This window comes from Nasonia vitripennis, chromosome 3 (assembly GCF_009193385.2).
Source record: "Nasonia vitripennis strain AsymCx chromosome 3, Nvit_psr_1.1, whole genome shotgun sequence".
NCBI classification, from domain to species: domain Eukaryota; kingdom Metazoa; phylum Arthropoda; class Insecta; order Hymenoptera; family Pteromalidae; genus Nasonia; species Nasonia vitripennis.
The window spans coordinates 23,989,592-24,016,825 of NC_045759.1; the positions used below are offsets into that span (position 1 = coordinate 23,989,592).

Consider the following 27,234-nt stretch of genomic DNA (forward strand, 5'->3'; position numbering starts at 1 on the left):
ATATGTGCGCGAGAGAGGGCTGCTGTTAAAAAGGGTCAAATCGCCGAGATAAACGCGCGCGCGCGGGGCTGCACTCAGAAGATTCCTCGGCCAATTTTTCAAAACGCCCTGTGTGTGCCCGTGAATGGTCGATCGCGTAAATATCCGACGTGTACTCGCCGGCGCTCTTTATTCATCGCCCGACTTTACGAAGTAACCTTATTCGGCTAATTGATCGAAAAAAGCTCTGGAACGGTAATTTTTCTATATAATTGCCCTCCCGCTCGCTGTGGAGCTAATGGATTAAACTCTCGCTCGGTCGGTCTGCTCATAAATATGCAGCTGATTTTTTTCGCCTCGCGGCGGCCGCTGCAGTTTGATTGCGCGCAAATTCTTCATTACACGCGCTGCGGTTAAAGTTCGATTGCACGAGTTGTGGGCTGATTTTTAGAAAACGTATCGACCCGCGAGGACGAGCGTGAAAGTTGCAGCTGCCGCCATAGGTGGGGACTCGTGAATATTCGACGGGGTTGTGTAAAATCGGCTAGAGGAATTAACAAAGGGGACACATGCCGCATCGCGAGGAGGAGACACAGAGAGAGAAAGAGAGAGAGAGCACGTAAGACAGTGGGGTGAGGAGCGGGCAGCAGCCATGGCCGGAGGGAGCGGAGCGAGAGAGCTGACGAGTCGCGGCGGGTCTGGTCGGCGCGCTTGCGTATGTCCGGGGCGCGAGCCGCTCGCACCGATAGGGGTGGGGTGGGGGAGCTGCGCGCGCCGCTCGTACTCCCTAGACACGGCGGCAGGCAGGCAGCGCAGAGCAGCCCGGCCGAGCGAGCGCCCGGCCTGCGCCAGTTCCAGCGCACACCTACCCCCATACATGCGCTGCGGAGACTGAGAGACAGACTCTGCGCGGCGCTAGTGCTCTCTCTCTCGCGCGCGACTCAAGCCTCCCTGCTCTGCTGCGGAGAGACGCGGACGAGTCACGAGAGTGCGTCTCTGCGGGAGGATGCTCCTGCTCGCGTAGTGCCGTAAGTAGCAGCGCGTACCTGCATCGATTCCGAGTGCGCCGAGTCTTGCGGTCGATCGATGCCGTCTCTCCGAGCCTCTCCGAGCCGTTGAAGCGCGCGAGAGCGAGTGCCGGCGTTGTTGTGACCAGATGCGGAGGAGACTGCAGCCAGCGGCGACGACGACGACGGCGATGAGCAGGCTGAAGCTGCTGCTCTAGTCGCCGGCGGGGCCGCGGACTCGTCGCGGGATGCAGCTCGTCCTGCAGCCGCTCTGGCTGTGGCTGCCGCTGCTGCTGAGCGTCGCCGGGCGCGGCGGGGCCGCCGTTGCAGCAGCAGCGGGCTGCAAGCTCAGCGAGCACAGGTGCGCCAGCAGCGGGATCTGCATCGCTCAGGACAAGTTCTGCGACGGCGAGAACGACTGCGAGGACAAGAGCGACGAGCCGGTCTACTGCACGCGTGAGTGAAATCGCCTCTAAAATATCCTAAAACTGCGATAAAAAACAAAAACGAGCTTCGCGGGAGACGAGGAGCGTAAGTGGATGAGTAGAGAGAGGGACCTGGAAATGCAGTGCGCCATAGGAGAAGGAGGAGGAGGAGGAGGAGGATGATGGAGGACGAGGGTTTCGGGGGGGGGGGGAGGAAGCAGCAGCAGTAGCGTAATCGCGCCGCTGAGTTCAAAGGGAAAAGGATGCGTTATCGCGGCGGCGTTTTTTCGAGCGCGGCTTTCTGGAGCGGAGAATATTGGATGCTTGCTACTCGTTTTTTCGGCAGAGCGCAATATCCGGGACACAGCGCGTAATTTCGTAATTTCGCTCCCCAATCGCGATTCGGGCGTACAGTTCGACACGCTTTCCGAGATATCGAAAATTAATTGACCAATATTAGCGACGTTAATTGCGCCCCCCCCCCCCCGCGAGCCCTACGCTACGACACAGGGAGAACGAATGCGTCGTTTTAATATTCCGCGCGAGAGAGCGTAGCAGTCGACGTATATACTTTATGCCTCGCGCTGCATCGTTTTCCGATAATTAAGCGGGCGCGCGACCGATGCTTTTTAAATTTAGCCGCAGCGCGCGCATACACACATACAGCGAGTTGAACTTTGACGGCGGTGTTCTTTGAATTTCACGACGCGCTCGAGAGTTCCAACGTCTCTGTATAAATAGAATTCGCTTTTTTTTTTCTTTATTTTTCTCTCCGACGAAAAAGTTTGCTTGATCACACGAGCGGAGCGAGCTTAATTGTTGTTTGTTATTCGAGTATAGTTTATGCGCTCTGCTCTCTCGCGCGCCGGCGCTAATCGAATCACCGATGAATGCCCGAGCGAGAGAGAGAGAGAGAGAGAGAGACGGGAGTTTGATCCATTTGCATAAAATATGTAGTGCATAACTTGAATTGGCTAAGAAAGTTTCGGCTGTATTGAATAACTCGCCTAACGACGTTACACGCTCGGGCTCGGGATTATTATCGGTTTTGCCCACATGCAAAAGTGGCCCTGCACATTTGCAAATATCTCTCTCGTCGTCTCAAACCACACCCCGCTCGCGCGGGGCACAATGGAGAGCAGCTCTCGTCCCTCAAAAATCCTCGGAATCGCGAGAGAGAGAGAGAGAGAGAGCGAGGAGAGCTCGACCCGAGTCCATTAGAGCGATGAGAATCCCCCCGGCGCAGTAGTGCAGCAGCGGCACATTGTATGCGAGTCTTGTTCTTTTCCTGCAGCCTGCAACCGCACGCTCTACGGCGATGTGGGCCGGACGTACGAGCTCCAGGTGCGGAGGCCGCGCGAGGAGAGGCTGCCCTTTCTCTGTCACCTCAACTTCACCGCGGCCGGCCGGGACTTTGGCGATCTCGTCCAGGTACCTATGTAAAAGATCTGCGCGCATAATATATACTCAATGCTTTATATTCGCATACGTACCTGGAATTATGGAGATGAACGTGTTTATTACATCTATTATGTGACAAACTCGTATGTGAAAGTTTGGAAACGTCCGCAGCTAACCTTCGACACGTTCAACGTGGGCCGCTTCCTGAGCTTCACCTCGGACGGCTGTCCCGACGGCTACATGTCGATCGCCGAGGAGATGCGCCCGGCGACCGGAGGCCAGTGGTGCGGCAGCGCCTGGGGTTACACCGTCTACTACAGCGAGACCCGCTCCATCAACCTGACTCTCTATCTGTCCCGGCTATCCGGCCAGGTACGTTGCAGACACAGCCCCTCGATATATACTATATATAAGGGGGTGGTAGGGATGGAAGTAGGACGATTCGGCGCTCTCCCAGCCGTACGCTGGCTGCGGCGGATCGAGACGGCCCCCGAGATCGCGTTGAATACGCGATTTGTCCATCTCTCCCTCCTCGCAAGTAAGGCAATTAAAATTTCCACGGCGGGCATTATTTTATATCGGACTCCGGCGCGCGTAATTGCTTTCGTAGCTTCCGCTCTGCTGAAGCCGCGGAGGAAAAGACGAGCACAGCCTAATTGCGAAAATCACGACTGATCGCTTCGATTATCCAGATTAGCCATTAATCGTCTTGCACTTATTGCCGCGATCAACAGTTATTCGAATATACGCAAAGTATAGCCAATGCGCTTTCGCAGGGCAACGACTACAACTTCGACTTCAAGCTGTCGTACAAGTTTCTCAAGCGCAGCGAGGCGCACCTCAGGTACGGCAACAGCAGCCTGAGCACATGGCGGGGCGAGCTGGTCAATGCCACTTACTGCGATCGCGTTTTCACAAGGTGAGAGAAAAGTCCCGAGTCCCGCTCGCGCCCAGATACTATACTCGACCCGAGAGAGACTGAGCTGGAACGCGAAAAATTCACACAGGTGCGACGTGCGGGCCTGCCGACTGCAATCGCCCAACTACCCGGGCGTCTACCCAAGGAACGTCACCTGCTACTACCGGATCGAGCAGAAGCGCGCGCCGCCGGGTCACCGCGCCCTGCTCGCGGTCAGCCAGCGCAACAGCCACAAGATACACATCAAGGACCAAGTCAACAAGTACGACACCAGCCTGAGGAGCCTGAGGTAACGCTCTAACTCTCTGTGGATTAACTCTGGATTAACGAGCCTATAACCGTGTACGGTTCTTCTGCGTCGCAGAGTCTGGGACCAGTGCAACGTGGTGCAGGACTACCTCACGGTCTACGACGGCGGCTCGACCTCCGACCGAGTGCTGGTTAGGCTCTGCGGGGGCGACGCCGTGCCCGACATCGTCGGCAGCCGCGACACCATGCTGCTCGAGTTTCACACCTCGCCTTACGATAACCCCTTCCACCCGGTGCCGCTGTCCTTCCTCCCGGGCTTCGAGCTCGAAGTCCAGGTGAGCAGGAGCACGATCGTCATCTTGTCCCTCACGGAACCCGTATACACAACTAACGTAACTATATCGATGGGCGCAGGTGATCCTGGTGGACGAGCGCTCGGCCGGCTCGTTCGTGGTGAAGGACAACGACAAGTGCGACTTCCACATATCGAGCTACGAGAGCAGCTGGGGCATGCTGGAGAACCCGAAGCACTCGCTGCCGCCCAACACGACCTGCCGCTACCACTTCCAGGCCAAGCCCAACGAGATCGTCTGGCTGGCCTTCGTCAAGTACTACGCGGCCACCGGCGACCCGGTCGTCGCGGGGGCCGTGTCCGCCGGGGGCGACGCCTCCAACTCCGAGTGCAACGTCAAGCTCATGATCTGGAACGGGAAGAGGAGCGCGGCCCAGCCCGCCGGGGGCTCGGCCAAAGGCGAGCTCGGCGCTGCCAAGGAGGTGAGAGAGAGAGAAAGAGGGAGACCGTTGACTCTTTGAATATTCAACGCACCGACTTCGTTTCGTTTCGCTTTTAAAACACGCCGCTCCGGCCCCGATCGATCTGCTTTCAGAACGCGACGCTGATGGGCGAGTTCTGCAAGGACGAGATCCCGAGGCTCTGCGACCACAGCCTCCTGCGCAACGGCAGCCGTCACGCCCGGCCCTGCAGCCTCTCCGAGAGCTACGTGTCCACCGGCCGCTACCTCACCCTCGAGCACGTGCTGCGCCAGGGCAGCGCTCTCTACCCGGTGAGCTTCGTCGTGCGGTACGAGTTCGTCCACGAGGCCGGCTCCTGCAACCGGCTCTTCAGCGCCGCGGCTTTCGGCAGCGGCTCCGAGCTCCAGACCTTCGGCTCGCCCAGGAGCGTCTTCTTCTACGGGAGGGGAGGCGCGGCCAACTTGACCTGCGTCTACAGGTTCGAGACCGGGCCGGACAAGCGACTCGAGCTGGCGATCAACAGGGCCTCCTTCGGGGGCAGGGACTGCTGGGCCAGGATCGACCCGCTGGTCAATAGGTGGTCCTGCGAGAGGCAGCACGATCCTGGTGAGCGCACGAGGAGCGCGAGCGCGAGTCTTCATCGCTGTCTTGGCCCGCGTAACGCAACGTTCTAACCTTTTCGCAGCCGAGGGCGTGGCGGAGCTGCGGCTGGCCGAGTACCCCTGGCAGGGGGTCCAGCTGCCCCGCGACTGTCTCTGCTCGAACCTGAGCGAGCGGCTGGTCTTCCAGTCGCTGTCGTCGAGCAAGCTAGAGCTGACCTTCCAGGTGAGCCGGATGAACGTGACCCAGGACTACCTGGACTTCTTCTTCGAGGGCGAGTTCCGATTCGTGACCGCTGCCTCGCTCCTCGCGCCCGGAGGCGCAGCCGGAGATTCATTGGCCGGGGCAGGGGATCAGCAGCAGGGACCAGGCTCGGCTGCGGCTGCCGCAGCCGCTGCTCAGGCCTGCCATGGCTCCTCTCACTCGCTCTCGGACTCGCCCAGGCTCAGCAGACTCGAGGAGAGGAGGTTGAGGGGCACCAGCGGGGAGATCTCCCTCAGAAGTCCGCCGTTACCGCCCGCCTCGTCGGCGATACCCCAGAATACGGTAGGATATTGTACTATCGTTCTATTGTTGGACAGCCAGAGTTTCTCGTTTGCCGAATGCTTAAAGCAATTATCGAAAACGGCGCTTAGTTGCCTCTACAATTTGATACCAATTTGGCTGCGAGTCCCGTTCGAGGTAAAGCATCGAGAATAATGATATTTACAAATAACCCCGCAATAGTGGTTTCTTCGATGCCAAAATACTTAAATCAATTTTCTAAAACAGCACTAGTAGGTCATCACGTCCCAGCTATCGATCCTCCTGCAAGTCTTCTTAATTGAATTAAAGTATTAAAATACTATTCTTGTACGAGGGACGAGTAACGTTCTATAATAGAAGAGAAGATTGCAATTTCCTGAAAATTACCAAGTCTTCTCATTCTTCGCACTTCAATTCAAAACAATTTCGAAAACAAGTTTTTTCGAAAATCGAGCCCGTCCGATAGTAGGCTGAGCTCCTCTACTGGTGACATGCGAAATAATTCGAAAATTCCGCCCGCATGCGCAGGTCTCCTCATCGGTGTCCTCGGCGAGCGACGGTCTCTCGCGCAAGGACCGCATGGGCAGCCTGGCCACGGTCGACGAGAGTCTGGGTCTCCTTCCGCCCAGTGGTTCCTCCCAGGATCCCTCGGGCAAGTCCTCCCAACGCTCGGGTGGTGCCAGCAGCGCCGCCGAGGTGACCCACTGCGTGAACGAGCCCTGGCTGATCGAGCCCGAAGATTCGCGGCTGCACTTCCTCTATCTCAAGACACCGGGCTTCCGGCTGGACCGACACAACGTCGACGACTGCCCGACCCGGAACCGCATCATCGTCTACCCCGCGGCCAACACCATGGACCGCACCGTCGTCTGTCCGGCCGAGGGCAACGGTACCGGTGGTCGGGGCAGAGGCTCCGGTCATCACAACCACGAGAGCCAGAGGATCGTCGATCTCATATCCGGCGGCTGGAACCGGAGCGGCAGCGTCGTGGCCATGGGGGCCGGACCTCAGAGCCAACAACAGCAGCAACACGCCAGGAGTTTCGTCGTCGAGTTCCTCCAACAGGAGCCGGGATACTACGTCGTCACGTGGATGGCCATATCCAAGAGGCTGCTAGGTGGACCTGGGGACAACTTTTTCGGCGGAGCTCTCGCGCCGTCCAGCGCCGAGTGTCCTTATAGGTCAGTCTTGACTAATCGATCGAATTACCCTGGGTTATCGCTCTTTCTGTTTATACTCCTCACGCGCGCTCGTCGTGACGGTCGATAAGCGCGTGGATTTGTTTTTTAACAAGCAACAAATTTGGATAATTATGCTACGACGCCACGTTATCGGATCACACTTTGACACTCGATAACGTGCGAGGAAGTCGCATCATCCGACGACATGATACGGATTTTATCGACGCGTTCCATCTACGTGATTTTATTTCGACAGTTCATTATATAAGATCCTGTGTCTAATTAACAAAATGAATCGCAGGTGTCCGGAGCTGGAAGCCTGCATAAGCTCGGTGCTCTGGTGCGACGGTGTACGCCACTGTCCCTCGGGCTTCGACGAACGCGAGGAGAACTGCTCGTATCGCTTCGGCGTGACGCTGCTCTACGTGGCCATAGGCGCAGGTGCTCTGGGGATATTCCTCATACTCCTTCTGGCCACCGGCTGCCTCAAGTACTGTCTCTACCGGCGACGCAAACTACAGAGGCGTCGGCTGCAAAAGAAGCTCCCGCCTCAGGTAATCGATTGCGACGATAAGGCCTACGCGAGCTCGTAATCGGACGTGTCGTCCCGACGCGTATCATCGTACGCGCGATAACGATCGATCGCGGACGTTTCGAAAATTATGACTGCATGGATTTTCGAGCGTTTGAGTAACTGGCACGAGTGTAAATAAACGATCGTTATCGCGATGAGTACGAACCGAAATAAACACGATCGAAACTTTCCTCATCAGGGGAGCAGCGCGGACGAGCAGCAGCGTCTGCAGAAGAAGAAGGTACAGGTGCTGAGCGTCAACCACCTGAACAGCCCGTCGAATCACTCGACGGCGAGCCGCAACAACGGCAGCCTTGACTCTTCGATCCACCACCAGCAACACCACCACCACCACCACCATCAGCCCCAACAACAGCAGCAGCAGCAGCAGCAGCCGCGTTACGCCAACGCGGCTTTCGCTCGAATCGGTCGCTACGACACGAACACTCTGACGAGGCACCAGCAGCAACTGCATCGGCATCAACCTGCACCCCCGCAACTGCGAGACGACCTCGAGGACGAGGAGGACGACTTCTCGACGGATAAGTACGCCAAGGACAGCATCTGTTGACAGTACGCCAACTACTACAGCGACGTCATGGAGACGACCGTCTGATCGGATGACTCGATTGATGATGATGGCTATATGCAGGACACGATGTATACACGCAGTAAAAATTTTTCTCCCCTCGGTTGAGTTCGCGCGCGTCAGCATCGCATATTTTTCTATAATATACGACGGGCCTATGTATCGTGTGTTCAATTCTCGACGAAGAATCGCTGTAGCGGCTCGCGCTTTATACACAATATTATACACGCATACATGCGCGCGCATAATATATAGTTTTAAAAACGGTAGAGCCAGCTGTCTTCCCGCCTTCTTTTACAGACTGCCCCCACTCTTGGTATATCACAATCGAACAATTATGCCACCAGTCAATCTTTGCGTCGTGATATAGAAAAGAAATTTTTACTGTATTTACGCATTACGAGTATATATTATTATATACATACACACGACATTACGAATTATATGAGGGGACAGACGATGATTCTGCGCACTTTGCTCTCGTTGTATAGTAAAAAAGGGAATATGATATATATTGAGGGAAAGTACATACGAGCGGAGAATTATATTATTATATATACATTACGTATAAAAGAACAAAGAAGCCGCGCGCAGAGTACACGTGACGCGCCGTTTTATATATATATATATATTTAAAATAAAAAAAGGAAACACACGAGCGCGCGGACCGCCGTCCGGTTCGTCATTATTCACACGAAGCCGTTTATATATTATACATATACATATGAAATCGGATCGAGACGTATTAAGAATTGTATAACCGACCGAGTATTACTATGCAAATTAAGTGGACTTTTTTCACACACACACACACACACGTTACTCCATGCATTCCGAGAAATTGTCGAACATTACACCTTGAAAACTGACACTTTTTTGTACGTCTATACACTTTTTGTATAATGCCGCGAGGAAAACAAGTGTCATCTCCGTCGTTCTCTTTTTTCCCCTCTTTATATATACGTAAAACGGAATAACGGATGCAAGAGAATCCACACACGAAGGCGTAACGCGCGTCGAACGCGTCGAATTTTTCGGTATATATATATATATATATATATAAATATATAAATATAAATATGAATATACATCCCTTGCGTTTGCGCCAGGTAATAGGCGACAGAGAGAGAGAGAGAGAGAGAGAGCAAAATAAAAACGAATATCAAGGCATGTAGTACGGATAAACGAAGTAATTCTAGTCTATATAAATCGCGTGACGCCGAGAGAGGGAAGACGCGCGCGCGAGAGAGAAATTCTTCTTACCGTGTTGTGTATACTTACGAATATGTCGAGGAAGAAGAAGAAACTAATGCCAATATTAAAAAATGTCTCGCCGTGCTCTCCCTCTCTCTCTCTCTCTCTCTTTCCAACGAAATTTTATCTTCCAAAAACGCTCCACGAGATTATCTCGCCACGACCGGGCGATGCAATAAAGAATAAAAAAAAAAAAAGAAAACGAGAGCTGCCGATGCGTTTTTCGTCCCCACTCTTCCTTGTGCATTATATCATTGTTCAGCCCTGCGTATAAGTACTTTGTCTCTCGAGGAAAGAGACGCGACAGATATCCGGGATATATGTAATATGTATCCGTGTAGATAGCGCCGATGTTGCGGGATGGGAAGAGAGCGTATTGTAATAAGCGAATTGGTTTTCAATTTCGTCCATATTGTATGACTGATGTATCACTTAAGCGTTGAGTTATGGATTATAATTTTTTTTATTCGCGCGAAGACGAGGTGTTTGTACACACACGAGAGGGTGCATATATTATCTCGTTAAATTTGAGGATTTATCGCGGAGTTGTTTCTGAAATTTCGGTGATCTTCGAAAGTTTGTATCGACGACTTTTTTCGAGACTCTTTACAGCAACGACTTTTGTAAATTTCGATATTTTTATAACCTTTCAAAATTGCGTATGATTTATTCTAAAAGCAAAAAATTTGTAATCGAGCAATCGACCATCCTTCCCACGTCTTTACAACAATTAAATAAATATATATATATATATATATATATATATATATATATCCCCGAGGACGATAACGATCGAGGCGGACGATTAAATAAGTAAACGAATAACTATAATGTAATTCGACACTGCCTACCGCGGCCGAGCGAACTGTGCGCAGTGCGAGCAGCGACGAATAGGTTTTTTGTAAATTTGCGCGCACTGGCGGAAAGAAATTACGAATCGGATTTTTCGGGGGTATACAAGGAACAAAAGTATTACGTAAACTTTGGAAATTGTAGATGAAATGCCATATAATGTATAGATTAAGGAATTTATTATTAAAAAAGCGACGAAAAAATCATGAACACGAAAAGCGTGTGTCTCTTGAGTCATTGTAAATACGTATCTCCTCGTCGCCTTCCTCAGTCGTGTAGCGTTATAACTTACAAGTACTACTATACGCGGACTAACGCTCTCTCTCTCTCTCTCTCTCTCTCTCTATACTGCTGGCAGGAACGAGCGCAGCAGCAAATACTTATTCAGGCACGCATCGAAATAACTCGGTCGAATCGGAGCGTCCGCGCTATATGTATATTATAACCGCACAGCAGTCGTACGCGCGACTGACGCGCGAAAGCCTCTCTTTCTCTCTGTACAAGTGGCGGAAACACAACAAAGCTGCGGCCGTCGTAGCATACGGCAGTAGGTATATGGCCGATCGATCGCGTGACGTTAAGTGGGCTGCACGGCCGAACGGCGCGCAAACACCGTCCCGAGACTGTCGATGTATCCGCCCTGCGTGTGTCCTGCTGTGCTGTCGTGGACGTTCTCGTAGCTGTACGGTATCTCGTGGTAACCGGTGCTGCGCTCGTGCCAGGCTTCCGGAACGGGCGTGTGGTACAAGCCGTAATTAACCCCGTTGGTGGCGATTTTTTTTAAACCCTGGATCGAGGACAGCATCAGGGCCATCTTCGCGAGGATGAGTGCCTTGCCGCCGAGGACCGCGAGGAACTGGAAGCCCATGGGGATGAGGACCGAGCCCATCAGCAGGACGCCCATCATTATAATCGGCATCATCTGCATCTGGCGGCGGCGACGGCGACGGCCTGCAAGAGGAAAGCTTGTGATTTATACGTTGCTTCCACCAAGTCGCCTCTATTCAATTCGCTACTCACGAGTACTCGCGGAACGAAACCGCGAGACTTTTAATTAAAGACGCGGCAGCTACTTTAATTAAGCAGCCGCGTCTTATCGTAATCTCGAAACTTTAAACGAGTTTAGCTGTATATACTCCGGTAGTTGGAGCTAATTGAAAAATGACAAATGTTTTCCAAGCCCGACTCGTGGAGAAAAAGGAGCTTATTACATACCTCTGGGCTCGATCCGTCCATCGACGGCTCTGGCACTGCTGGCAGCGGTGACAACGTTCGCTGCTGGTGAACGTCGCATCAGCCGCTCAAAGTCGAGCTTGATGACGTGGGTGCGCAGTACTCGGGACAGGCGGCTGGTCAGTCTCTCGCGCCAGCTGATCTCCTTGTCCTCCGGATAGGCCTTCTCGCGAATACGATTCAGCAGGTTTCTGTAGAATTTGAACGAGTCGCTATTGTTTCCATCTGCGCAATCGGTTGCTGCACAACCGCGGCTTATCTCGGCGCGATGATTTACGATTGCGTGCGTTCGTTCAGATTATTAGCGAGTTTTCGCGGAGAGGAAAGATAAGATCGCTTCCGTGAATCCGGCCAGTGCGCACTTATCGCCGATAACTTTCCTCGGCGTCGAGTGGATTTTCCGAATCGCATGAAAAACAAACAGTACCTGACGTTGAACGTGACAGTGGCATTGGCCTCGGGCCGGAACTTGACCAGCTCGAATCCGCTCACCAGCGGGATGACGTCGTCCTCGAGGATGTCGTCGATGGCCATGAGGGCCCGCTTCCTCGCGCAGTCGGCCAGCGACTCGACGAACGCGAGGCCCTTGTTCTCCAGTCGGGCCGTCTTGACGGGGCAGTCCTCGAGCAGCGTCTTCAGGCCCGCGAGCCACTGGCTGCCGGCGAGAACCGAGGGCGACCTGGCGACGAGTCCGCAGAGGATCGCGAGAAACAGGAGAGTCGACATGACGGGCCGGTCGGCTGCACTAGTCTATGCGCTCGAGCGTGAGCCGTCCCGAAGTATTTATGGGCTTCGGATATGGGGAACTGTGTCGCGGCCGGGGTGATGCGCAGCGCGAGACGCTTCGCCGGAGTGGATAATGACAGGCGTACCCCCGCGTCGTCGCTCGGACTTTTCTCGACTCGTGCGCGCGCGCGCTCGCGAGGGAATATACTTACTCGATCATTTCTAGCTCGTTATGTCCTCATTACGGGCGCTCGTTGCAGGCTTTCCATTCTGCCTCGATTCCGGGGCGCGCGACGGCTCGTCATTTTCCGCGAAAGAAACGTTATATAATTATTCGCCGCGATCGATCAATCAGGGAGAGCCTGCATCACTCGAGAGCCGCTAATCCCGGGCTCAGCCGTATCCGCATACGTGCATCTCGTCTCGGCTACTCCAGTATGAGGCAGCTGTACGTTCCTATATAGATCGATGTTATCGGGGGAAGCGCCGATAGCGCGAAACGTGATTCCGATCGCGGAGCCCGGAGAAAAGAAGAGCCGTCTACGTGAGACTCGAGTCGGTTGGGCTTATCGCGAGCGTTTACGCTACTCGGGAAAAAGTCGCGCGATCAGCCGCTGGCAAGGGTATAAGTATCGGAGAGCGCGCTCGGAAGCTCAGTGATGTATAGTAGTGCGTAAACGATGATGGAGCGCAAGCGGTACACGATGGAAGAGGTGGCCAAGTGCACGGGGGAGAACGGCAGCCGCTGCTGGATCATCCTCTGGGGTAGCGTCTACGACGTGACGGACTACCTGGAGCAGCACCCGGGCGGCGGCGAGCTAATCGGCGAGTTTGCCGGCATGGACGCGAGCAAGGGCTTCGACGACTTTGGTCATTCCAGCGACGCTAAGAAGATGCTCAAAAAGTACGAGATCGGCGTCGTGGCGAAGGTACGTCACTGCTCGAGAAAAAAGATGCCGCGCGGGCGTATAAAATATCGTTTTCTATTTCCTGCGCAGACGGAGACGAGCGACGGCAAGGCCGATCGGATGAGTCGCGAAAACACCAAGCAGCGGAGGTATGCATAATTCAGGAGATTGGGAAGCGGAGCCCCGCTAATTAATCACTCGCTTTCAGGAAATTCCTGAGCATCATCCTCGGCCCCTGCGCCTCCGCGTGATCGCCGCCGGCGCCCCGCCCGATGACGGGATGTGCGCGCGCGCGCGCGCGCGCGTGTGCGTAATAAGCATAATGACCAGCTGCTGCGGCTCGTTGGAAAAAGTGGCACACATTTTATTCGCCAAGAGTAAAAGTTGAGAATCATGTACAAGAAACAGAGTATAATAGTAGCGCAAGTAGCAGAGCGGCGCGCTCAGATCCAGCCGCCGACGATCTGGCCGGTGGCCTTGGACCTGCCCCGGGCCTTGGTGGTCGGTCCCTCGTCGGCCGTCGGTTTCTTCGGCTCGGAGGCTGCCGCCGAGGGCTGCTTCTTCAGCGAGGCCGCCCTCGAGCCGATCGGGGCCTTGGACTCCTCGTGCGGCTCCTCCGGGATGGGCGAGGGTCCGCCGCGCTGCTCCTGGGACGGCTTGGCCTCGAGGCTCGACTTGCCGGCCTCGGGCTTGTCGCTGCTCGCCGCCTTGATCAGGCTCTTCTTGCTCAGAGTGCCGAGAGCCCGGGTCGCCGGAGGAGGCCTGTCGGGGGGCTTCTCCCCGGGCTTGGCCGGGTCGATGATGGCCACGCGCTGGCTCGAGCGCTTGGAGGTCTTGCCCTCGCCGTCCGCCGGAGCCTCTTCTGCGAACGGTTGGTGCGCGCGCGTGCGTTTTCGTAATTTAAGCTGCCTTTATGAGTTCTCTACGAATAAATGATTTTCCCTCCGAGTTTGGAGTTGTTATATACCCACCTCCCTCGGCGGCCTCCTTCACGGCGGCGGGCCTCCTGAGCATGAACTTGGCGTAAGCGACCCTCGTGGTGGCCGAGACTTCGACGAGGTTCGGATTGTACTCGAGCAGCCGCTGCGGGTCGAGGGACTCGAGGAGCGAGTTGCCGTGCTGCAGGTGCCGCCTCAAGCTCCTCCTGTGCTGCTTGTCCACGGCCTCGTTCGAGCTGCCGATGGGGTCCCTGGCGACGGTGTTCTGCCTCACGACCGCGTTCCAGTCCTTCTTCTTGCTGCCGCCGCTGCTCTTGCGGCCGATCGCCTTGGCGATCTGGCTGAACACGTCCTTCGACTCCTTCTCGTTCTGGATGACCGAGTTGACGATGCCCTCGACTATGCCGATCTGGAAGTCCTTCTGCAGCCGGCGCTCCATGACCCGGCCCTTCTTGCCGGAGACTGCGATCATGAGAGTCGATGAGTCGACGAGTCGATGAGTCGATTTTAGCATCGACTTTAGTTTGCTGCAAGGAGACAGGGTGCTTACGCGACGTGTCGCCCTTGTCGACGTTGGGCGTCTGCATGCCGTTGGTCCTGAGGATGTCGATGAGCTCGTAGCGGAGGGTCGATATGTCCTGCCGGATCTCCATGACGTCGTCCTCGGTGATGCCGAAGTCGTCGGTCTTGCTCTGCTCGGCGGTGACGTAGCGCCGGATCAGCAGCCGCATGACCGTGTCGTGGCGCTCCTTCGCCTTCTCGCGCGACTTTTTCTGCGCAAACCGGTTGAAGGAAGGTGGTCAAGCGAAGGCTTCTCTCCGAGCATCTGCCGTATCGGCAATCGTACTCACTATGACGGAGCGCGTCGGCCTGCCGGACTTGCCGCACTTGACGATCCGGTCGAAGGTCTTGGCCGTCGGGATCATGTTGAAGGGCGGCGGCACCGTGTCGCCGTCCTCGAAGTAGCTCATCCACAGGTGGCTCCGCGCGAACTTCCACTCGGTGTCGGCTCTCTCCTGCGCTGGCCCATTAGATACCGGCTAATCTAGCGATCTAGCAATCTAGCATTAGAGCATGGGGCTGGCGAGACTTACCGAGATGATCTGGTACGAGTTGGACATCATGGCGATGAGCATGTTGAGGAGGACGATGATGTTGATGACCGAGTAGGAGCCGAACATGAGGAGGGCCCAGAAGCGCGTGAAGCTCTTGATGCCCGTGAGGTCGAAGGACATGAGGTCGACCATGCCGAAGCTCGCCCAGAAGAGCGACTGCGACGTCTCGAAGAGGCTGCGCGAAAGGAGGCACCAAATGAGAGGGAGGCGGTAAAGCTGGAAGAAAGAAAGAGCCATACTGACTTGGCGAAGCGGCGCCAAGTCGCGCAGGCCTTCTCGTTGTTGTCAAAGTCCGGCAGCCCGTTGGGCAGGTGGTAGCACTTGTTCTTCTCGAGGTCGGCGTAGTACCAGAGCAGCTGGTTCATGCCGCAGCCGAAGGCGAAGAGCACGAGGGTGTAGATGAAGAAGAACTTGATGATGTCGATGATCATGCGGCCGAGGGAGATCTGCAGCGGGCCGAGGTGGGGGTTCACGCTGAATATGTGCACGAGCTTGAGGAAGCTGAAGATCATGCCCGCGGCGAAGGCCCCCTCCGAGAGCAGCATCGGCTCGAAGTCGTCCCAGTGGTCCCGCGGGTACCAGGGGTCCTCGCCCGCCCAGTACTCGCGCATCACCACTAGCCAGGAGGTCGCCCGCATGGTGATCCAGATGACGTAGAAGACGTTCTGGACGAAGTCGACGATGTTCCACAGGTCGGAGACGTACTCGAGCAGCCCGTCCGCCCAGAGCGAGCGAATCTCCCCGACGACCAGGCCTGCGAGAGAGTCGTCGCTTGTACGCGGGCAATATAGCAAGGCAATAGGCAGAGCTTAGAGACAGGTCCAAGTCGAATACGCACTGAAGACGTAGATGATGACGCCGGACTCGACGAAGCCGGGGATCGAGCCGCGCTCCCGGCGCTTCCAGCCCGCGAGTATCTGCCGCATCCAGGCGTTGCCGAAGAGCTCGATGGCCAGGTACTCGATGCGCTGCGAGGCGGCGCCCAGCAGCACTGCGCGAACAGGCACCTTTCGATATTTCGCTCATGTATGGGTAGAGGCGGGGGGGGGGGCGAGAGACTCACTGAGAAAGACGGCGTAGGAGGAGGAGTGGCAGATGAACTTGACGAAGGGCTTCTTCATGAAGAGGGCCTTGGGCGAGTTGGGCGAGAGCATGTAGATGGTGCTGTAGACGGGGAACTGGGCCCCGAGCTTGCCGACCTCGAGGAGCTGGCCCATCATGCTGAGCCTGCGGAAGCCGGGCAGGCCGTCGTACCAGATGGCCGCGAGCAGCTGCTGGACGTTCGGGTGGGCGACGAACTGCTTCTGCTTGTACTTGATGGCGAGCTTGAGACGCTCGAGGGTCTGCCGCTCGCCGGGCTCCCAGTTCTCGCCGCTCGGGTTGTAGTTCAGCATGACCTCGAGCTCGTGCGAGGTGCGCGCGTGGTCGAGCAGCGAGGTCGCGAACACCTGCACGTTCTCGCGCATCTCCTGCGTGGGATAGATTCGAGTTGTATTCGATCGGAGTGAATTCTCTATAGCAGGTATGTGTTTTGTTCAACCGACGTTGTACTCGGAGCGGAACTCCTGCTCCATGCGGCTGAGCCGGCGCAGCTCCCAGCTGAGCTCGAAGGCGGTCAGCAGGGGATCCCGGGAGGAGAGGGCGATCAGCGATGAGGAGGTGAGCGCCCGGTAGGCGTTGATCCTCGACTGCGAGTGCCGCAGCGAGTCCTGCTCGCTCGAGCTGACGCACTCGTCGCAGCCGCAGCGCACGTCGTGGGGCGTCGGCAGCGTGGCTCCCCGGTCCAGCAGGATCTTCAGGATCTCGTAGTTGTTCTTGTGCGCCGCCAGGATCAGCGGCGTTATGTCCGGCGTGAAGTTTGACGCCGAGCGGTCGACGGCCTCCCAGCTCTGCTCGCTCATTACTCCGAATGAGGGGTCGAAATAAGAAAAGCTATCGGAATAATATCTGGCTCGGCAAGCGCGCGCTAACTGTTGCAGCCTTGTTTGATGCCGCTAATGCATTTAAGCAGAACTAGCGTAGAGCTAGCGTAAAGGCGAACACGAGTCGAGGCAGGCGCGGCTATCGCGTTACGGGGATACTGCTGCTGAGATCGCATAGCGTTACAGTACAGGGGGATGGGGGACGGGGGGAGGTGAACTACCTATCGATTCACTCACGTATGGCTGGCCGGGCTGGTGGATCTTCTCCTCGTGCTCCAGCAGGATCTCCACCGCCTCGACGTACTCCTCCTTGATGGCGTGCAGCAGGGCATCCTGTCAGCGAGAAAAGAAGAAGGGAGAAATCGAGGGTAGAATCGAGGAGAAAACGCACCTTCACCGAGATTCCGAGCTCGAGCAGCAGGAGTATGAGGTCGATGTTCTCGTTCTCGATCGCGGCGATGAGGGCCGAGCGGTTGAGCGGGTCGACGCAGTCGATGTTCAGAATCTCCGGGTGATCCTTGTTCTCCTCGAGCAGACGGCGGACGGTCGCGCAGTCGCCCCTCTCGGCGCTCAGCAGGAAGTGCTTCTCGACGGGTCCGAGGACGTAGTCGGCCGGCGGACTCAACCACTGCTGGGACGTCGAGGCCGGTTTGGCCTCGTTCGTCAGCAGGTTCTGCTGCGACTCGGACGCGTTCATCCCGACGAGTTCGTAGACTAGGTGCGCCTGCACCGGCGCATCAGGGCCGCGAGGAGACTGGCCTGCATGCGCCGATCGACTGCCGTTAAAGAGCCAGGGGAAGACCCACCGAGGCTGTCACCGCTGGATTAGGTACAGAGCGCGCGATGCACTGCTCCAGTTCGGAATAGTCGCCTGCCAGTAGGGGATTACTCGACGGATTTGTCGCGCGGCGGGGCACGTGCGCGGATATATCATTATTCTGGCGTGATGGACGCTTTTCTTTGTCGCGCGCGGTGTTTCCTTATTTCGGTAGGACAGCGAGACAATGCCTGAGAGCGGCTTCTCAGGTGTCGTCTCTCTCTCTCTCTCTCTCTCTGCGGAAAAATGATGGTAATGGAAGACGGAGAGGGCTCATTGTGCTGCGGGGATGACCTACGTAAATGCAAAGAACTGTATCCGACGTATACGAAACAGGCTTTATTTCGTTGTTTCATGTACACATCTGCAGTAATTGTTATACACACAGAGAGAAATTAGTACTCGCCGATAAATAGGATATAGTAACATATCAGTCTTTTTGCAATAATCACACTCGTCGCGTCGCAATCTCTCTCTCTCTCTCGCTCGCTCTCTCTCTCGCCTAGACAAAGTCCGGCACGGTCGGATGCAGAGGCGCGTCCTTGCAGATCTCGCGCAGGATCTTCTCCTCGGCGCTGTTCGCCGGGCCCTCCTCCTGGCTCTTGGCCGCGCAGATGAGGGCCAGTCTGGCGAGTCGCCGCATGCGCTCCTGCCGCAGCCGGTTCAGTCGGCCGTTCAGCCCGTCCCGGCCGTACCGGATGATCACGTCCGAGCGGGTGTGAGGCTGGCTGAGCCCCAGGTCGTCGCCGTTGCGCCCGTACCGGATGAACGAGCTGCCCAGGTTGCCGCCGGAGGAGCTGGAGCGCCGCTCCCGGGAGTCGAGCAGCTCCGCGGCGCTCAGAGCCAGCAGTCCGCGCTTCAGCTGGACGTACTCCAGGCCGCGTTCCTGCTGCTGCTGCTGCTGCTGCTGCTGCTGCTCCGGGTAGTCCGCCGAGGAGACGGGCGAGCCCGCAACGAGGCCGTAGTACTGCAGCCCGAGCAGCACTCCCAGCAGCAGCGCCAGACGGGACATCTTCCTGCGGACGGGGGACGGGAATTGAATTGATGTCGGTCATTAGCGGCGGCGTTATACGAGCATTGATATTGATGGCCCGGCTCAAAGTGAGAAGAAAATCTGGAAACGTGATCGGTATACGGGATTCGCAGCGAGTCGCGAGTTATTACAAGTTTTCGAACTAGCAAAGTTGGATTTGCGCGTGTCTTGTGCGCTTCGGAGAACGAATTACGTACAGTGAACGAACAAATAAATAGATGCGCGATCTCTAGTTCCAGCTGAATACGAAACTAGTTGAAGCTCGAGATAGGAGGAGAATAAAAGTTTGTACTGTGGCATGCAAACGAGGCTTATTTTTAAAGCCGCGATTCGAGCGGAATTTTTAATTATAACGAAATCCCTTACCGCAACAGTATTCGCGATCAGCGGACAGGTGCGAGAGGCAGACGAGTCTAGTCGGATTTCCGATGTCTCCTCGCTTCACAGTAGCTGGTCTGTCGAGTCCACTCCGAAGCCTGAGATAAAAGAGCCTTACGCTGTGCTGTTCGGCTGACCGGTGCGTCGAAAATGAGCGTCTCCGGCAGCCACCCCATGCTTATATACGGCTCTCTCACGAGACTCATCCCCGCGCGCATCCTCCTCTCGCTCTAGCTGCGACATCCCCATCCCGGCGCGCGCGCGCGCGCACGCACACACACGCGCGCGCGGGGGCTGACTTATGGCTCGGCAGCGCGTTATTCTGATTCAATTATCCCTTGTTTACGAGCTGCCCGAAAAGCACTGATCATCGGGCGATTATGGCCGTCGAGGCTCCGATTTTTCCGTCAACTTTTCAACGAGACCAGCCTATGTAATACAGGCTGCAATTCGATAGGCGAGAATTATTATAAAGCTCGCGCGAGGGTTGCAGCTGCGAAGGACGCGCTTGCGTAGGAATATATACGCTTTGAGGAAAGGTGAGACGGGCCGTGATATGTGGACGTCGCGCGTCGAGGCTATACAGCAGCTCTACCGATGTGATGCATCGCCGATGATTTTTTATGGCCGGCGATATGCTCTCTCTCCCTCTCTCTCTCTCTCTCTGTGGTTATAAGGGCTTATAAGGTTCGTAACGAAGCTTTGTTGCCGGACACGCGTCTAATTAGCCGCGTTAACGATTGCTGGCGATTCGTCTTATTTTCGTGTGATTTTCGAAAAGAATGACGCCTGAAAGGATTGTGGAAAAATCAAAACAGTACAGTTTTGGTGCGCGAGCTGGATTAAAAGGAAAATTGTTCAGCAGTAAAAATAATCGGGGCCGACCGGCTGAAATTTCAATAAGTGCAGCAGTCTCAAAAACTAACGATGCAACCGATCCAGCCTCGTAGGTGTGTATACCCCACCCCCGAGTCGTGTCGACTTGCTTCTCGAGCAAGCGAGCGCGCAAGCAACTCCCCCGATGACGCCGCAGAGAAGCTATAGGAGAAAACTACGCCCATAGCGTTGCGGATCAGCATCAGCGAGGACACAATGCGGCGCGGACTTTTAGCTTGAAAAATCGTCGTCCACGCCTCCCTTTCTTCCCCGTGTCCTCGTCGGCGGGCCAGCTAGCGCGCATTGTCGCGGCCACTTTTCCCGCTGGATATATTAATGAAGTTGGATTGTGCCTCGGCTAAAAGGTTTTGATTTCTTCTCGACTCTCTCTCTCTCTCTCTATGTATATAACGTGTATCGTGGACGCGCCCCAGAAGCGCGGGAGCTGAGCGTCGTTATTTGGATAAGGCTGATGTGCGGGACGAAATGAATGAGAGACGAGCTTCGATGTCGTGTGTGCGTAACGCGGATACATATCTTCCGCTTTAATATCAAACTGTTTTCACATACATGCAGCTCGTTAATCTAAACGAGAGCTTTTTTCATGCCGCTGCATAGAAGGATAAAGGACGCTTAGAGATGTGACTCGTCGAGGCGCGCAGTTTTCGAGTTTCTCCAACTTTCACGTAGACTCTAGATAGACCTCTAACGCGTATACCTAACACTTTGACAAACTATATTTACCTATGCAAACTTATCCTACGATATCAAGGTCAATATAGACGATTCGACAATTCACGCTTTCTAATCATTGTACGTGTAAGCTCACTCGTTATTATTATTACATAATTTTATGACCGTACAAGCTGCATCTTCATTGCTGTGTGTGTAGCAAGTCGAAATAGTTTTCTTACTAGAACCCTCGAGGCGCGGTCTATGCATAACGAGAGTACATTCAGTTGATGGTGCAGCCGGCGTTCTGGCTCTTGGACTTGCCGCCGGGGCCGCCGGCCTTGGGGATGGCGAAGCCCGGACAGCAGGGCTGCTCGGCGCGCATCCGCTGGAGCTGCGAGTGGCTGCTGTCGCTGCCGCTGCCGAGGAAGTGCTTGTCCTCCCCCTCGGCGCTGCTGCTGGCGGAGCAGTTGCCGGAGGAGGTCGTGGTCGTGGTCGTGGTCGTGGTCGTGGTCGTCGTCGTCAGGAGCAGCTGGTGGTGGTAGCCGTGGTGGTGGTGGTGGTTGTGCGGGTCGGGATGGATGGAGGAGGTGTGCACCGCGGCGGACTGCTGCTGCTGCTGGTGCTGCTGCTGCTGCGGCTTCGAGTGCCGGGGCGAGGAACCGCTGTCCCGGTGCAGCCGAAAGTGCTGCTCCGTGTCGGAGATGAGCGAGCCCAGCAGGTCGGCCGTCGGGTTCTGGAAGGAGCTCGTCGAGACGGCGCCCAGCGAGTTGGAGCGCAGCTCTGCAAAAATTGTATATTTATTTTCCGTCCGAAAATAAAGAGCCGAGTAGGGCGCGCGCTGTTTAGCACCCACCTTTCACGGGCAGACTCTTGGTGGGCGAGTTGGCGACCGAGCGCCGGGCGACGTCCTGGAAGGTGATGGGCGAGTAGATGGGTCGCTCCTCGGCGTAGAGGAGGCCGGAGCTGGATGCCGAGACGCCGGTCGGCGGGCCGATCGGTATGGGCTGCTGCTGGCCCGGGTAGGGCAGGCTCGGCGAGGAGGGCATCCTGGCGACGAGTCGCGCCGCGGCGCCGCTCGGCGAGGATGATAGCTGCTGGCCGGGCGAGCTGTGCCACTGGTGCGGCTCCTGGATCGAGATGTTCTTGGTCGACTGGAGCGAGCGGTACTCGCGCTTCTCCAGCCAGTAGGTCTTCATGGTGCCTGCGCGATCGACTCTCGGTTAGACTATATCGGAGCTAGGCTAGAGCGTGCACGAGCGTGATATGTGTACGGAGGTAGTAGCTAGAGGAGAGACTGACCCTTGCCCTTGACCTGTATCTCGCCGCGCTCGGTGACCTTGTAGGCGGCCGAGAGCAGCTCCTTGGTCGACTGGGAGATGTGGATCTGCATGGCCCCGCTGGTCGCCTCCATGCGCGAGGCCGTGTTGACCGAGTCGCCGAAGAGGCAGTAGCGGGGCATCTTGAGGCCGACGATCCCGGCGACCACGGCCCCGCTGTGGATGCCGATGCGGATCTGCAGGTGCTGGCCGGTCGAGCGGTCCGTCAGGTCGGTTATGGCCTCGAGCATGTCCAGCGCCATGTCGCAGACCCGCTCGGCGTGGTCGTTCTGCTTGACCGGCGCCCCCGACACCACCATGTACGCGTCGCCGATCGTCTCGACCTGCAGGTGAAAAGGAAAGTAATGCTGAAGAAAATAGATGGGAAGAGAGCTGCGGTGGCCCGGCCAAGGTAAAACCGAACGGGGAAAACCGAAGGAAGCGCAGTTAAGCTCCGAACGGGAATAAAATTCTAAAATTTACCTACACTGTAGCGAATTGGCTTAGATCCTACCTTGTACACGTGGTTTCGCTCCGTGAGAGTGTCGAAGAGCGAGTACATTCCGTTGAGCATCGAGACGACCTCCATGGGGGTGATGCGACTGCAGATCTCGGTGAAGGTGACCACGTCGGAGAAGAGGATCGAGACGCTGTCGAACATCTGGGGAGCGTCGTTATGTCGTTATAGGCGCGACTGAGCGGACGTAAGAGCCGTGTCTTAGCGTGGCGTAGCGTGGCGTAGCGTGGCGTAGCGCAGCCTACCTCGCACGTGTCGATCGGGCTCTCGCCGTTCCGGAGCCGGTCGGCCACCTGCTTCGGTATCATCTGGTAGAGCAGCTCGTCGGTGCGCTTCATCTCCTCGTCGAGCTTGCGCATCGACTCCTCGAGCTTCTTGCTCTTGAGCTGCTCCTGGTCGAGGGCCAGCTTCAGCTCGACCGACTGCTGCGTCCCGGCGAGCATGAGGTCCCTGCTGAAGTCGTGGAGCGAGAGGTCGTTGATGTAGAGCCCGGCGCCGACGAGGGCGTGCAGGTCGGGCATGACCGGCGTGCCGAGGTACATCATCATCTTCCAGTTGTCCATGTAGATCATCTGGCCCTTGAGCCGGAGGGTGCGGTCCTCCTGCGAGTCGATCTCGTGGCTGAGCAGCAGGTCGTTCTTGCGCCGCTCGCTCGGCCGCTCGGCGAGCACCGGCTCCACGGAGACCAGCTCGAAGATGTTGTTGGTCCGGTTGAGGATCTGCGAGCGGATCGCGATCGAGGTTCGTCAGTGGGTCAGTAGCAGGCAGCCCGATTAACCGATCTGATATAGGCCCGGCCGGGTCCACTTACCGACTGGAACTTGAACGCTATGAGCGGCCTGACGAGGTCGAACCGGTGGGTGATCTTCTTGCCGATGAGGTCCGGCAGGATGACCATGAGCGAGTTGCCGATGCTCCTGACGATCATGTCGGAGCTGCGCGAGCCGATGCCAAGTGATGAGTTGTTATGCTTGTACTGCAGCGATAGTCGCGCGCTTACCCGAAGACGATGCAGAACGGAAAGATCTCGAAGAGGACCGAGGCGCCGATCGGCAGGTGCTTCTCCTCGCGCGTCATGGCCAGCGAGGCGAGGGTGAACGCCCGGTTGTCGAAGGTCAGCTGGAAGGTCACGTGGACCGTGTCGAAGAGTATCTCCTCGCGGACGAGCTCGATCTTGAGCTCCTTGTGGTAAAAGTGCCGGGCCACCTCCCGGATCTGGCCCATCGTGTAGTAGACGAAGCCCCGGCGTTTGCTTCTGTAATGCAGAGTCAGTCCTACGAGAATATCGAGAGCGCGTTTGAGCGAGCCTGTTTTTCAGCTGTATCTGCCGCTCGAGAGCTGCGCCGCGCTCGGGATTAATGCTGCGCGTCACCGACCTTGCCTAGTCTCGTTCTCGCAGATGAACGAGGGCGCCCTCATGCGCGGGTAGGAGAACTTGAGGTACTCGTGCAGGTTGTCCAGCCCGTTGAGGAAGTCGCGCACGTGCCGGCCCAGCACCGAGAGCACCCGGTCGTAGCCGTACTGCCCGACGAAGCTGACAAAGTGCACGCCCATCTGGTCGAAGAACTCGCGCTCCGTGATGCCCAGGACCTGCGTTTTTCGCAATACGCAAGACAGACAGACAGAGAGAGACAGAGAGAAAAAACGAGTTTCCTAGTGGGCCGACGCGCAATAACAACATTTATATCGCCGGGTTTCCCGGGGAGAAAAAACAACGAGAGCCTCGCAGCGGAATACTACCGCCAGGCTGTCTCTCGCACATCCTCACCTGAATGGCCTTCTTGGCGAGCCGGGGAATGAGGTTCTCCGGGTAGACCTGGTGCACGCTGAAGCTGGGCTGCTCGACCGCGGCCTGTCGGCGGATCTCCTCCCAGCGGTCCTCGCCGTACACCTGCCGGATGTACTCGGCCATGTTCTCCAGGATGAGGCCGTACATGTTGCCGGCGCGGCTTATCGCGAGCAGAGGACGACTGACCAGTATAGGAGCTGCTCCAGCGCTGCAGGCGCGGGATTAATCCAAATAATCGAACGGGGCAGGCGCGCGCGCGCGCGCACTCACACACACACACGCGCACGCAACAACAACACAATCCTTGAGCGATCGCGCGGTCGCGCGAGTCCGCAGCGGTCTAAACGCGCTCTCTGACCAGTGACCTCTCTCTCTCTCTCTCTCTCTCTCTCCCCTTCCTCGCTGTCTTGCCCCCTGTCCTGTCTGGGCTGCGCTTCGAAGCACAACCCGACTTTTATATTCAAATCGGCCACGCGCGCTCGCGCTCGTAATATTTCATACGCGACCGATCCGCGCTATTATTAGCCTGCTCGGAAATTTTGGTCAGGTAGCCGACTCGCCCCTTGAATACGCAATGGAGAGTATATAAGTGGACGAGTGTGTGCGTGCGCGCGCGCCCGAGCGAGCATCTGCGGATGCGGATCTATTTCGGCGAGAGTCGCTAGAAAAATATCCTGAAATAAGCGGCCAACCGATTTCTCGCGGCGCTATTGATTTTGCCGCCGCAGTCGCTCTCTCTCTCTCTCTCTCTCTCACTCGGCTTCTTATTCTCCCCTATATATAGCCGCCGGCTAGAATAATCCGGGGCGATCGTCGTGCGCGGAATCGTTAACCGCTGCAGTTAACTAATAAGGTCCGTCGGAGGTCGCGCGCGTGTCTCTCCCGGACATTATCGCCCCGGCAAGCGAGCGAGCGCTTATTCTTCTCAGATGGCCCGGCGAGATTACTCCAAGTAGGTATATAGTCAACCGGAAAAACTAGCGCGACGCTCGGTTGAGAAATAGCGCGGCTATGGCTCCTTTTTTTTATCGCCAGCATGATCGCGTACACGTGCCCGAGTTATTATTACGTGCGCGGAAAATACGAGGCTCGAGATTTTTATAGCGGGCCCGCGACGGGATCGCCTGACCGAGAGCACTTGCATTTTTCGGCGAGCTATATCTCCTATAGGTCTCGTTAGGCGGGAGTTTATCGGGTGGTCAGCTTTTAGCCGATCGAGTTTAATCAGCGTGAGCGAGCTGTTTGCTCCGATTCGTTGTTGAGCTTCTTTTCTCTTTAAGCGGCGTCGCGTGAGTCCGGGCGTTTTCGCGCGAATTAAAAGCTCCGACCCACATATATTCCGGATGAATATCGGAGACGAGGACTCGCCGAGGGCAAACAAGAAAATCGATAGCTTATTTTTACGCGGAGCGATGCATAGGAGGAAAGTCAGCGTAATTAGCCAACCATCCGGTTGCTCAACTTTCGGAAATAACTGCCAACCGAAAATACCGACTCGGCCGCTATATGCAGCGATCAACAAGTGCGCGTATATAATATAACGCGCGCGCGCGCGAGCGCGCAGGCGTACGTCTCTTCTCGCGCACCAAGAGTAGGGATGCGTATAAACTCACCTTCAGCGGTTGCTCCTCCCGCGCCTCCTCCTCTTCCGCAAACTTATCCGGCGACTCGTGGACATGTCCGCCGATTAATCCTGCGCTGCAGCGCTCGACCTCTCGCGACTGCGGCTCTTTGTGCTCCGCGGCGCAGCATCCCGCGGCAGTCGTACATCTCTCCGCCGAGACCGAGAGAGAAGAGATGTATATGAGGCCGGCGTATGTACAGGCCGTGTCGCGCGCCACCGCCGACTGGCTTCCTTTATCGATTTCGCAGCCGAGAGCGAGCCTCCGGTTGGCGCGCGCTGCGATGTTGCGTCTCTCTCTCTCTCTCTCTCTCTCTCTGGCGCTCAACGGCACGCACTCTGCGTGACACTCGTGCCAAAGACCCCGGATGAGTGCGACGCGCAGTGTGTCATCAGCTCTCGCCCCTCTGATCGATCATCCGCGTGCGTTATGTACTATACGTGTTGTACACACTCGCGTCGATTTCGATTAAGCCGTCGACTCTCCCCCCCACCCCCATCCCACCCTCCGCAGCTAGTGCCCTTTTTCAGCTCTGACGCGCGTGGGTGGGGTGCGCGACTTTTCCTCTTGTTATAGTGGGTATAGTCTACTACGAGTCCGGGGTTTCGCTGAGGGGCGCGCGTGGGTGATATTTTCCATTACCCGATTAACAACCGTGCGACATGATAACTGCGTTACCATCTATATACGTATAAGCGTATCGATCTGACTTTCCTGAAATAGAGTAGAGTAAAAACTCGGGGTTTTTTTTTTTTCGAAACGCCGCAGCTGCTCCGCGCACGGAAGACACGTTACGTCGTGTGCAGGCCTTAACGCGCGCGCGCGCGCGCGTAGCGACGTCACGCGGACACGTATTTCGCATCGCGACTACGTCACCGCGAGCAACAATGTTTCAAATAGACGCTCGCTCTCTCTCTCTCTCTCTCTCTATTTTTAGAGCTTTCTACTTCTCCGACTCGAAAAGAATCGATGCGTTTCGGCGATTAGCGGAAAAAAGTATCGTCGACGCGTATACGACAGCCTGTGATTTAGCGTAATCCTTTCGCGGCGTTCTACCCCCG

The 27,234-nt window shown here is 56.2% G+C and overlaps 6 protein-coding genes across 12 annotated transcripts; 2 read left to right on the plus strand and 4 right to left on the minus strand.

Moving 5' to 3' along the window:
* Window positions 1–12: 12 nt before the first annotated feature.
* Window positions 13–9,664, plus strand: LOC100121668. The gene is made up of 12 exons (XM_008208131.4): window positions 13–1,442; window positions 2,706–2,842; window positions 2,984–3,184; window positions 3,589–3,731; window positions 3,820–4,020; window positions 4,096–4,315; window positions 4,395–4,754; window positions 4,868–5,339; window positions 5,419–5,879; window positions 6,387–7,039; window positions 7,341–7,593; window positions 7,813–9,664. The coding sequence occupies exons 1-12, from the start codon at window positions 1,235–1,237 to the stop codon at window positions 8,182–8,184; spliced, it is 3,681 nt and encodes a 1,226-aa protein (XP_008206353.1). The 5' UTR covers window positions 13–1,234; the 3' UTR covers window positions 8,185–9,664.
* An 801-nt stretch (window positions 9,665–10,465) lies between these two features.
* LOC107980819 lies at window positions 10,466–12,285 on the minus strand. The gene is made up of 3 exons (XM_016983311.3): window positions 11,969–12,285; window positions 11,524–11,732; window positions 10,466–11,259 (listed from the first exon to the last, which is right to left on the minus strand). Exons 1-3 carry the CDS (start codon window positions 12,265–12,267, stop codon window positions 10,886–10,888), a joined length of 882 nt encoding a protein of 293 aa, XP_016838800.1. The 5' UTR covers window positions 12,268–12,285; the 3' UTR covers window positions 10,466–10,885.
* LOC107980965 (cytochrome b5-like) lies at window positions 10,923–14,123 on the plus strand. The gene is made up of 3 exons (XM_016984760.3): window positions 10,923–13,196; window positions 13,266–13,324; window positions 13,384–14,123. Exons 1-3 carry the CDS (start codon window positions 12,948–12,950, stop codon window positions 13,424–13,426), a joined length of 351 nt encoding a protein of 116 aa, XP_016840249.1. The 5' UTR covers window positions 10,923–12,947; the 3' UTR covers window positions 13,427–14,123.
* LOC100121718 (transient receptor potential protein) lies at window positions 13,516–17,937 on the minus strand. 2 transcript variants are annotated; one of them, XM_016984759.3, is made up of 11 exons: window positions 17,542–17,933; window positions 17,388–17,483; window positions 16,773–17,117; window positions 16,292–16,697; window positions 16,067–16,219; window positions 15,472–15,982; window positions 15,208–15,403; window positions 14,965–15,129; window positions 14,664–14,886; window positions 14,147–14,575; window positions 13,516–14,037 (listed from the first exon to the last, which is right to left on the minus strand). In XM_016984759.3, exons 1-11 carry the CDS (start codon window positions 17,845–17,847, stop codon window positions 13,619–13,621), a joined length of 3,249 nt encoding a protein of 1,082 aa, XP_016840248.1. In that variant the 5' UTR covers window positions 17,848–17,933; the 3' UTR covers window positions 13,516–13,618. The 2 variants fall into 2 exon arrangements, with proteins under 2 accessions (XP_016840248.1, XP_031783757.1); XM_031927897.2 differs by lacking the exons at window positions 13,516–14,037; window positions 14,147–14,575; window positions 14,664–14,886 and having other exon boundaries at window positions 14,971–15,134; window positions 17,542–17,937.
* A 347-nt stretch (window positions 17,938–18,284) lies between these two features.
* On the minus strand, window positions 18,285–20,635 carry LOC100679849. Its single transcript, XM_003426322.5, has 2 exons — window positions 19,367–20,635; window positions 18,285–18,983 (listed from the first exon to the last, which is right to left on the minus strand). The coding sequence occupies exon 2, from the start codon at window positions 18,977–18,979 to the stop codon at window positions 18,470–18,472; it is 510 nt and encodes a 169-aa protein (XP_003426370.1). The 5' UTR covers window positions 18,980–18,983; window positions 19,367–20,635; the 3' UTR covers window positions 18,285–18,469.
* A 129-nt stretch (window positions 20,636–20,764) lies between these two features.
* Window positions 20,765–26,400, minus strand: LOC100121755 (soluble guanylate cyclase 88E). 6 transcript variants are annotated; one of them, XM_008208137.2, is made up of 10 exons: window positions 26,165–26,278; window positions 24,531–24,759; window positions 24,139–24,352; window positions 23,763–24,036; window positions 23,574–23,697; window positions 23,008–23,481; window positions 22,760–22,906; window positions 22,229–22,589; window positions 21,783–22,130; window positions 20,765–21,709 (listed from the first exon to the last, which is right to left on the minus strand). In XM_008208137.2, the coding sequence occupies exons 2-10, from the start codon at window positions 24,696–24,698 to the stop codon at window positions 21,210–21,212; spliced, it is 2,610 nt and encodes an 869-aa protein (XP_008206359.1). In that variant the 5' UTR covers window positions 24,699–24,759; window positions 26,165–26,278; the 3' UTR covers window positions 20,765–21,209. The 6 variants fall into 6 exon arrangements, with proteins under 6 accessions (XP_008206359.1, XP_031783423.1, XP_016840232.1 ...); XM_031927563.1 differs by lacking the exon at window positions 24,139–24,352 and having other exon boundaries at window positions 23,763–24,017; XM_016984743.3 differs by lacking the exon at window positions 26,165–26,278 and having other exon boundaries at window positions 24,531–26,152.
* Window positions 26,401–27,234: the final 834 nt, after the last annotated feature.

Bases quoted from the DNA above. Each gene is read 5' to 3' on its own strand.
- LOC100121668 (XM_008208131.4), top strand. From the start codon at position 1,235: ATGCAGCTCGTCCTGCAGCCGCTCTGGCTGTGGCTGCCGCTGCTGCTG. The intron at 3,185-3,588 runs GTACGTTGCAGA...GCGCTTTCGCAG, and splicing joins TGTCCCGGCTATCCGGCCAG to GGCAACGACTACAACTTCGA. The intron at 7,040-7,340 runs GTCAGTCTTGAC...AATGAATCGCAG, and splicing joins AGCGCCGAGTGTCCTTATAG to GTGTCCGGAGCTGGAAGCCT.
- LOC107980819 (XM_016983311.3), bottom strand. From the start codon at position 12,267: ATGTCGACTCTCCTGTTTCTCGCGATCCTCTGCGGACTCGTCGCCAGG. The intron at 11,733-11,968 runs GTACTGTTTGTT...CAAATTCTACAG, and splicing joins ACTGTCACGTTCAACGTCAG to AAACCTGCTGAATCGTATTC. The intron at 11,260-11,523 runs GTATGTAATAAG...TTCCTCTTGCAG, and splicing joins TGGACGGATCGAGCCCAGAG to GCCGTCGCCGTCGCCGCCGC.
- LOC107980965 (XM_016984760.3), top strand. From the start codon at position 12,948: ATGATGGAGCGCAAGCGGTACACGATGGAAGAGGTGGCCAAGTGCACG. The intron at 13,197-13,265 runs GTACGTCACTGC...TTTCCTGCGCAG, and splicing joins AGATCGGCGTCGTGGCGAAG to ACGGAGACGAGCGACGGCAA. The intron at 13,325-13,383 runs GTATGCATAATT...ACTCGCTTTCAG, and splicing joins GAAAACACCAAGCAGCGGAG to GAAATTCCTGAGCATCATCC.
- LOC100121718 (XM_016984759.3), bottom strand. From the start codon at position 17,847: ATGAACGCGTCCGAGTCGCAGCAGAACCTGCTGACGAACGAGGCCAAA. The intron at 15,983-16,066 runs GTGCGTATTCGA...ACTCTCTCGCAG, and splicing joins CGTCATCATCTACGTCTTCA to GCCTGGTCGTCGGGGAGATT. The intron at 14,887-14,964 runs GTGAGTACGATT...CGGTTTGCGCAG, and splicing joins GGCCGACGCGCTCCGTCATA to AAAAAGTCGCGCGAGAAGGC.
- LOC100679849 (XM_003426322.5), bottom strand. From the start codon at position 18,979: ATGTCCCGTCTGGCGCTGCTGCTGGGAGTGCTGCTCGGGCTGCAGTAC.
- LOC100121755 (XM_008208137.2), bottom strand. From the start codon at position 24,698: ATGTACGGCCTCATCCTGGAGAACATGGCCGAGTACATCCGGCAGGTG. The intron at 22,131-22,228 runs GTCAGTCTCTCC...TCGATCGCGCAG, and splicing joins GATACAGGTCAAGGGCAAGG to GCACCATGAAGACCTACTGG. The intron at 21,710-21,782 runs GTGGGTGCTAAA...CAATTTTTGCAG, and splicing joins CAAGAGTCTGCCCGTGAAAG to AGCTGCGCTCCAACTCGCTG.